The following is a 10,086-nucleotide window of genomic DNA, read 5'->3' on the forward strand; positions in this document are numbered from 1 at the left end:
GAAGATGGATGGATGATTTTTACTGTTAATTAAGCCTGTTACTTAATTCAATGGCTCGTTGCTGCTCTCATTCTGCCACAGCAGACATTTCCAGATCTGTTGATTTTTCTGTTTATTCTGTCATATGGTGGCTTGTTTGATGTCTCATTATTGTTTGGCTACTAATTAAGGAAAAAGAGACAATTAAGGGGCCTGAGTCAAGTTAATTAAAACTAAAGCAAAAGAAGTTAATTAGCAGTAAAAACGGCTCACTAATGAAGAAGATAGTTAGAATGAAAACCTGCAGCCACTGCGGCCCTCGAGGACTGGAGTTCGACACCTGTGCTCTAAATGATTTGCCTCAACTTAGAAATTGTGGGTTCAATAAGATAAAAAGAATTATATTGGTTCAGATTGAAAATATTAAGTGTGAATCATTACCTTTAATTATTTTATGTTGAATGGAGGTTATACTTTTTTCACTGTACAACCTGACTGAAATTGGATCAGGTGGGGTTAGGAATTGGATGGGCACTCTGTCGTGGTCACAGAGGTTCACTCCAGAGACTTGTGTAACAGTTTATGTGTTCTCCTCGTGTCAGTGCGGGCTCATCCCACACACACACGAGCACGTGAGGTCATCCTCCATTCAGGTGGAGTGGTGGCTCTGAGACTAGGGATCTGCACTGGCCATCGGAAGGTTGCCGGTTCGAATCCCGTAAATGCCAATAGGGACTCTGCTCTGTTGGGCCCTTGAGCAAATCCCTTAACCTGCAATTGCTGAGCGCTTTTACTAGTGAGAAAAGCGCTCTATAAATGCAAGGAATTATTATTATAATTATTATTCTCTGCTGGCCTGCGTGTGCGCCCCCTACAGGACTCGTGATTCGCCAGAACGGACGGGGTTTGTTCCACCGATGGTTGCATGGACTCAGCGCTCAGGGTTATTCCTCTATTTGTCCCAAACGTCAAACTGAGCGACCTGTCTGCCTTCAGCCAGTTTTTAACTTTCCATCGCATGATCGCCTGGATTTCTTAATCCTGCGGAGGACGGGACAGCACATGTGGATTAATCTGCGACTTGGGACAGTCTGGAGCTCAAAACAAAAAAAAAAAGAGGAAAAGAAAATAATAAAACAAAATGGAGCTACATTCCCGCCGTTAAGCAAGCTCTGTTTCGCAAGGAGGGAACGGGACGGGAGCGACGGCGGGGGGGCTGACTTCATACTGCTAATAGCGCCTTGAGGACACGGACACATGGAGCCGTTCTTAGATTTCCACATTGGTGAGTAGCTCTGAATTTGCACTTTTTGAAATGAGACGCACTTCATTGGGGTTTTACGAGCCGCTCCTGCCGCCCGTGACTTTGGAGATCAGATGGATCAACGGGACCTCCTGATGGTCACCTGCTGGCTCCCTGAACGGCTATTATGTTGTTAACGAATTAACGAGGAGAAAAGCGACACGGAAAACCTCCGTAAGGTAGGACAACCGATTCGTTTTAAATAGTATTCTGTATTTTTTCTCTGGTTGTGTTTTCTCCTGAATTTACTGGAGATGTGCAAGTGTTGTCATTTGTTGGTTAGTTGAGGATATCAAGCGCGGATGGACGCCGCGATTTTTGTTTTCAGCTCCACAGATTGGCGCAGGCGCGCCTCATGTCTGCAAGTTGTGAGCGCCTGCAAAATCCGGGGGGGTGGGATTAAAGTTCGGGCGAGTTAGTGACTGGGATATTTTAGTGCAAACAGTTATACGAGTCTGGTATTGCATAAAAAAATCGGTTCAAAAATGTATTCAGATGGAGTGGATGTCACATTTTTTTGTTTTTGTGCTTTATTTCGCCTTATATAGTTTCTTGTATTAGGAATTTGTTAGTTTTCGCATACCCCTTGGGTTCAGCCATTGTACAGCGCCTCGGAACAATTGCAGGTTATGGGCTTTGCTCAAGGGCCCTTTGGCAGTAACGGGGATTCGAACTGGAAAACTTCCGGATACAAACGCAGATCCTTAGCCTCAGAGTCGCCTCAGCCCTTCCTTTAGATTAATTGATATTAAAAATTTCCAATGTAAAAGAAATTTATTAGCAAAGTTTGCAGCCAGACATCAACCTCTGTCACAGTTTGGATTGGAATTATTACGAAATGAATACCGTATCACCAATAACAGAAAAGTGGCGTCTTTTAATTAGATCGTTAACATTTATCCTGTTGAAGTTTTTCTTTACACTTTTTCATGAGATTCAATCTTAAATGTATTTTGGTAGGAGAATCCAGAAACATTTTCCATTTTTTTTGGCAATGTCGGTCTACCCTAAATCAGTTTTGTTAAATTTATTTTTGTCGCCACCCAATCATGCTCTTTTTAGTGTCCTCGAAACCCTTCCATTGTCGAATGCCCGGATGAGCGTCTATGATAATCGGGGACGCGAAAGGTCATCGGTGCCACGCCGATCAGTCCGTCAACCCGCGGCGACCCACTTCGCAAATCATCTAACAACCACCACCCATACCCCACCTCCCCAATCATTAAATAACGCGGGGATTCGCGACCCCATAGTGTAAGAAACTGCTCGAAGGTGTTCACGGCCGATTAAAAAGTGTGCTAAATTACTCCGTTAATTTTGCTTCAAACCTGAATGATAATGACGCATCTCTGTGTTTCAAAATGAATGACGTTAATCCTAAAATTGCATAACTGATTTGCCTGTCAGTAATTCTTTGGTGATACCATATTCATAAATTGAAATGGTCGTTTGGAAAATCAAAATATAACAGTTTTAACGTTGAACTAAATCACGACCCGTCTGTAAAAAAAAAAAAAAATCCCATTTAAATACATTACTTTAGCCGTATATTTTCACATTAAAACTGTAATGCAATAAACGATTAAAATGATATTAAACAGATAAATTCACGTAAGTGTACATTTAAATCTCGTTTTAGCTGTCACTATCAATTGTTTCATCGTGCAACGCTATTTTATAAATATTTTTTTCATGCCGTAAACTCACAATGGTATATGGAATTTAAATTTACATAATATTGGCATATTTGCATAAGGGAACGCCCCCTCTGCGAATTCTTCCTTATAACCCCCCCCCCCCTCATATTTTTGCACTGTGAGAAATAAATATTTAATGATAAGATTATCAAAATAATTTTTCTGCATGTTTTGAATGTTTTTTATGATTCTGAAGCTGATGTATGCCGATTTATTTTCGATATTCTTGTAAATCTGCTGTACGCCCTTCAGCAGAAAAGCAACGTTTCCTTCTCTGTTGGATAACATGTATTGGGTGTCATTCTCATTAGTTACATGCAATAAATTAAATAACACCATATTTTTTTAAATGTCACTATAGTTAATGTTGATCAGGCAGAAATAAAAGAAGCGGGTATTGTAGGTGTATTGCAAATGAAAAATGACAGCACCGTATTAATGAGCACCAGTCGTCTTGATTTGACTTAAATGTATGACGTGAGTTCAAAATACTGAAACGGTTCAATTTAATATTCATAATGACAGAATTCTAATTATTGACTGTGCTTATTTTTAATGAGACAAAATTTTTTAATTTGACGGTGTCATCCGGACTCAGACGAAAAGTTGGGGTGCCTACTGGGCCACCCCGTTTACTTGAAATGAAGAAGAGAACTGAAAATAACAGCCACGTGACAGCAGTGGCGTAGCTGGGGGCAAGGGGGGACATCTGTCCCCGGGCGCAGCATCCAGGTGGAGCCAAACTGATGTTACAAACAGGCAAACAGGAGGGGGCGCGAAATCTTCAGTTGTCCCCGGGCGCTGAAAACCCTAGCTACGCCTCTGCGTGACAGTGCAAAGGTAAGGTAAGGTGTGGAGTTCAGCCACGGAGACCCTCCGCTTCACGATTCAGTAACTCCACTCAACAGCCAATTGGATTGCAGGTTTTTGTCACCTGGTTTACATGACTTTTGTCAGATATAACAACATTAATCTTAATTAACCACAGGTGTAACCAGGCGTTAATCACTGACGTATGACATAAAGCGACAACCTCATCAATGGATGAGTCTATTGAAGGTTTTAGCCATTGGCTTCACAATGACAGGCTCTGGAGAACGGGTCTAGACTCGGGATCGGAGCTCATTAAGGCAGCGCACTCATCCTCACCTTCGCTTTTGTAGGTCCCGGACTCGAAGGGGGCGTGGTCAGTTGTCCTCAGTGGGCGTTTTCTCTGCGGTGTGGGTGATACGAGAGATAAAAGAGTGAACGATCACGCCCCCTGGTGTCCCAGAGTAGTAGCGCATACCTAAGACGAGCTCGGCAGCTGTCCCTCCAATGTACGTGCGTGACAACCGCTAAAGGGCTGACAGCTCGGCTGCTAGCCATTTGACCGTCAAACTGCGGCCGCATTTTTTGCAGGGTTTGACAATGGTTGATGTAATGAATAAAGTGAAGGTTAAAGTTAATAAAGCAATATAATGTAAAGTATGTAAATTTCCCCTTGAGATTAATAAAGTTTCTATCTATCTATCAGATAGTGCCTTTCAAACCTATTTATCTATCTTTCTATCTAGTGCCTTTTATATCTGTCTATCTATTATATAGTGCCTTTATCTATCTATCTATCTATCTATCTATCTATCTATCTATCTATCTATCTATCTATCTATCTATCTATCTATAAGTGGAAGTGTGAGTGTGTAGTGTGTATGCACATGCGCATACATACATGTACATACACTATACATACACACCTTCATACACAGGGCCATCTTAGCAGCACTATAGGACCCCGGGCAAAGCAGAGCACTGGGGCCTCTCACAAAGAATAAAAATGTAAATGGTCGATAAAATTAAACATATATTTATTGTATTGGTACTTCCAACAAAATCAGTGTTTAAACATTAAAATAACATGCTGTACAATAAAGATTAATCAACAAGTCACACCGTACATAGATTAGCATGGGGCCCCTATGCTTGTGGGGCCCCCTGGGCAGCTGCCCACCGTGCCCATGCGTTAATCCCCCTGGGATTAATAAAGTATCTATCTATCTATCTATCTATCTATCTATCTATCTATCTATCTATCTATCTATCTAATGTGCATCTATATTATGTGTGTATCGTACCGACCAGGGTGTCATTTGTAAGAATTATATGGTGTTGGTTATATTTTTTTTAACAAAAGCAAGTGAAATAAACACGTAACACCTGGCCGCGGCAGATAGGTGGGTGGGACTGGTCCGTGTGTCTGCATGGAGGGTTGCCAACCAGAGTCCCGAGCTGTATTGTCGTGTGGTGGGCACTCTACCAGTGCATGCTCCCCGATCTGCCCTAACCTGGCTGTACTGTATTTAGTAATTTATTTATGTTCATGAGATTGTGCCCCCTGGTGTCCCAGTGTGGTAGTGCATACCTCAGACGAGCTCGGAAGAGGACCCTCCAATGTACGTGCGTGACTGGCCTGGCCCCAACAAACTCCCAACAAGGAATTCGAATTTCTTGAATTAAAGTAATTCTAGGCCCCTCATTCTTAATATTAATCATTCTTTACATTTATATAGCACTTTTTTTTTTTTTTTGCTATTTGAAGCACTTTACGCAGTGAGTGGGGGGGCCACTTACATCAACCAACACATTACTGGTAGTTTAACGGCAGCCAATGTTTGGGCCATTATGCTGACCATACATGAGCTGTTAGGTGGTGAAGGGCTGACAATGACAGTTAGCCAATAGCAACAGGGGATGATTACGGGGGCCAAAGAGTTGTGGGCCGTGTAATTGAAGCTGAAATCTCGACACCCTTTAAGAAGAATCTGGATGAGATACTGGGACAGATTGGCCGCTAGCTCCACAAACAGGCTCGATGGACTGAATGGTCTCCTCTTGTCTGTCAAATTTCTTATGTTAATGGACAGGGCCGTGATGGGCACTTTAGTCAGGACATCGGGGACAGCCTACTCTTGCCCAAAGGTCTTTAATGACCACGGAGAGTCAGGACTTTAGGTTTACGCCTCTTCAGAAGGACGGCGCCATTAGTGTCGGATCCACACACAGACCAGAGTGCTAATTGCGTTTTCCTATACGGTCTTCCCTTCCAAGTCCTGGCTGGGTTTGACCACACCTGGGTGGCCTGTTCTGATGCTCAGGTGGCACATGTGACCCATTCACACAGCCACAACTTTGAGTGAGCGCTTAACCCTTAAACTGCTGGAACCGGCTGTAGTCGGTTCCCAGTACAATTTTCCAGCAGTCCGTGACCACTGGCGCCCCCTACAGCACTGCAGCCTCACTGTCCCTGGGATTGAGCCGCTGCACTAGACTGGCGTTTGGCCTCTCTGTGTGCAGCCAGTTCAAGCACATTTGACTCGCTGATTTACTGAATTTCATCAATGGCGTCAATCGCACCTTGTACATATCATGATAGATTGTTGCAGTCGTTTTTTAAATAGTTTTAACAGTTGATTGGCGGTGTGTAAAATGATCAGCGTTGCTGTAATTGTGATGCACTCTGCATGAAAAAAAATACGTGTTCCATTAAAATGTGACTTTTTTTTGGCGAATTGTGACGTTTCCTTAAAAAGTGCAGCAAAAAACGTATTTGGCGTCTGGGGGGTGCATCAACCCCTCCCCCCATGTATGTGGCAGTTTAAGGGTTAAGAAGTAGGCTTCCCAAGTCAAGCGCTCTGTGGATTATTCACCAATCAGAAATCAGTACTTCCTATAGCCCGCCCACTCAGCTCTGACGAGTGAAGGTGACAGTTGTCAACTTCATGCTGCACATGGTAATAATAATAATAATAATAATAATAATACATTTTATTTATACAAGGCGCCTTTCAGGGAGCTCAAGGACACCGAACAACAATAAATAAATAAATAATTAAATAAAAGACACAATTATAAAAAACTTAAAACATCAGAAAATCTAGAAATTAAAACCAAACAAAACCATTATAATCAGGATGAAAAAGAAAAAGCCATTTTAAACAGATGCGTTTTAAGTTTACATTTGAAGGATGAATATGATTTGATATTTCGGAGATCCGCAGGCAATGAATTCCAGAGCTTGGGAGCAGAACGACTGAAAGCTCTGCTCCCCAAGGTGGTTAGACGGGCGGGAGGGACAGTCAGATGGGTGGAGGAAGAAGATCTAAGATTACGGGATGGAATGGCAACATGAAGAAGGTCAGACAGATATGGAGGGGCGAGGTTATGGATGGCCTTAAATGTTAATAGTAGAATCTTAAAATCAATACGAAACTTAATCGGGAGCCAATGAAGCTGCTGCAAGACCAGAGTAATATGGTGAATAGATGGGATTTGAGTGATGATACGTGCTGCAGAATTCTGGACTAACTGAAGCTTATGAAGAGATTTATTCGGGAGACCAAAGAGGAGTGAATTGCAGTAGTCCAGCCGGGAAGTGACAAGACTATGAACAAGAATGGCAGTAGTATGAGGAGTGAGGGAGGGGCGAATACGATTAATATTACGTAGGTGGAAGTAAGCAGACCGGGTGATGTTATTAATGTGACATTGGAAAGATAGAGTACTGTCGAGGATGACACCCAGACTCTTGACCTGAGATGATGGGGAAACAACAGAGTTATCAATAATAAGAGAAAGATTATTGGTTTTGGATAATGATGATTTTGAACCAATGAGGAGAATCTCAGATTTGTCACTGTTTAATTTAAGAAAATTCGAAGAAAACCAGGATTTAATTTCAGCAATGCAGTCAATAAGCGAGGGTGGTGGAAAAGAGGAGGTGGGATTACCAGCAAGGTAGAGCTGGGTGTCATCAGCATAACAGTGAAAATTAATGTTATATTTGCGAAAAATATTGCCAAGGGGAAGAAGGTAAATAATAAAAAGAAGAGGCCCCAGGACAGAGCCCTGGGGCACACCAGAAGTAACAGCGGTGGGTTGGGATGTGAAGGTTTTAAGTTGTATGAACTGAGTGCGGCCTAAGAGGTAGGATCTAAACCAATCAAGTGGAGTGTGGGTAATGCCAATCAGAGATAATCTATTAAGGAGAGTGGTATGACAAATAGTATCAAAGGCCGCACTCAGATCAAGGAGGATGAGAATAGTGATTAGACCAGAATCAGCAGCCATAAGGAGGTCATTAGTAATTTTAACAAGTGCCGTTTCTGTACTATGAAGGGGGCGAAAACCAGACTGGAACTTTTCATATAGATTATTGTGAGATAAATGGGTATGAAGTTGGATAGCTACAATTTTTTCAAGAATTTTGGAGATAAAGGGCAAGTTCGAAATGGGGCGAAAATTATTGAAATTAGTAGGATCAGCACCAGGTTTTTTTAGTATTGGGGTTATAGCAGCAGTTTTAAATGATGAGGGAATAATACCAGTAGTGAGAGAAGAGTGAATGATGGCAGAAATGAGAAGGACTAGAGAGGGGAGGCAGGCTTTAACCAGAACTGTAGGCAGGGGGTCCAGCTGACAAGTAGATGACTTGGATTTGCAGATGAGATCTGAAATTTCAGAGGAAGTGGGAAGCTGGAAAGAAGAGAAAGAGTGAATAGGCGAGTGTAGTTCAGAAGGAATACAGAGAGGATCTGGACCAAGGTGCTGATGTATCTTTTGGATTTTCTCGTTGAAAAAAGACATAAGAGAATTACAGAAAGCAGTTGAGTAAAGGTGAGATGGTAAAGAGTCTGGAGGTTGTGTAACATTATTAAGTAAAGAAAACAAAGTCTTGGTGTTACCTGTATTACGAGTAATTAACTGAGTGTAATAATTAGACTTGGTTTGAGCTATACAATCCTTATAATAGAGAAGATGATTTTTATACATCTCTTTGTGGACAAAGAGTCCGGATTTTTTAAACAACCTTTCAAGTTGCCTGCCCTTAGCTTTCAGAAGCCGAAGTTCAGGCGTAAACCAAGGGGCAGAAAAAGAAAAAGAAACAGAACGGATTTTTAGCGGAGCCAGAGAATTAAGAATACCATTAAGACAGGTGTTATAATATGAGACCAGTTCTATGGGAGTGGATAAATTATAAAAGTCCAGTTGGGAATCAATCCTAGAAGACAGCAAATTCAAGTTAATATTCTTAATGTTGCGAAAGGCTATGAGACATGGAAGCTTAGGAACAGAAAAGGTAAGTTTGGCATTGAATGAAAGAAGAAAATGGTCGGTTATAGTGAGTTCATCTGCTGTGAGATCAAAAGGAACAACACCAGAGCAGCAGATCAGGTCCAAGATATGTCCTTTACAATGGGCAGGAACATCAGTGTGCTGCTGGTATCCAAAACTCTCCAGGCAAGATAAAAAGTCTCTAGTGAGAGGGATATTGATATTGTCCAGATGTACATTAAAATCCCCCAGCAGAATTATATTTGGAGTAATTACAGATAAATGAGTAAGGAAGGTAACAAGATCGGTGTCACTGAAATAACTGAGAATGAAGAAACAATTAAAGGAAATTCCTAAAGAAATAAGAAACAGCACATTGAATTATTTATACTCAAGTGTCATTATTATTTATTGTTACATTTCACAGAACTTTTATCCATCCATCCATCCATCCATCATCCAACCTGCTATATCCTAACTACAGGGTCACGGGGTTCTGCTGGAGCCAATCCCAGCCGGCACAAGCCGCAAGGCAGGAAACAAACCCCGGGCAGGGCGCCAGCACACACACACCCCCACACACTAGGGACAATTTAGGATCGCCAATGCACCTAACCTGCATGTCTTTGGACTGTGGGAGGAAACCCACGCAGATACGGGGAGATCATGCAAACTCCACACAGGGAGGACCCAGGAAGCGAACCTCAGGTCTCCTTACTGCGAGGCAGCAGTGCTACCCACCGTGCCGCCCCAGTCATTATCCAAGCCACTATATCCTAACACAAGGTCACGTGGGTCTGCTGGAGCCAAACCCAGCCAACACAGAGTGCAAGACAGGAACAAACCCTGGGCAGGGCGCCAGCCCACCACATGGCACACACACACCAAGCACAATTTAGGATCACCAGTGCACCTAACCTGCATGTCTTTGGACTGTGGGAGGAAACCCATGCAGACACGGGGAGAACATGCAAACTCCACGCAGGGAGGACCCGGGAAGCGAACCCAGGTCTCCTA

The 10,086-nt window shown here is 42.5% G+C and overlaps 1 protein-coding gene across 1 annotated transcript in view; it reads left to right on the forward strand.

Moving 5' to 3' along the window:
• The first annotated feature begins 1,103 nt into the window (after positions 1-1,103).
• Positions 1,104-10,086, forward strand: part of LOC114657332 (retinoic acid receptor RXR-alpha-A) — a 385,485-nt gene continuing 376,502 nt past the window's right edge. Inside the window, exon 1 of the mRNA XM_028809094.2 lies at positions 1,104-1,264. Within this exon, the coding sequence (XP_028664927.1) occupies positions 1,237-1,264 (28 nt within the window). The 5' untranslated portion in view covers positions 1,104-1,236. The remainder of the gene's footprint in view (positions 1,265-10,086) is intronic.

Source organism: Erpetoichthys calabaricus, chromosome 9, assembly GCF_900747795.2.
Source record: "Erpetoichthys calabaricus chromosome 9, fErpCal1.3, whole genome shotgun sequence".
Taxonomy (NCBI): domain Eukaryota; kingdom Metazoa; phylum Chordata; class Cladistia; order Polypteriformes; family Polypteridae; genus Erpetoichthys; species Erpetoichthys calabaricus.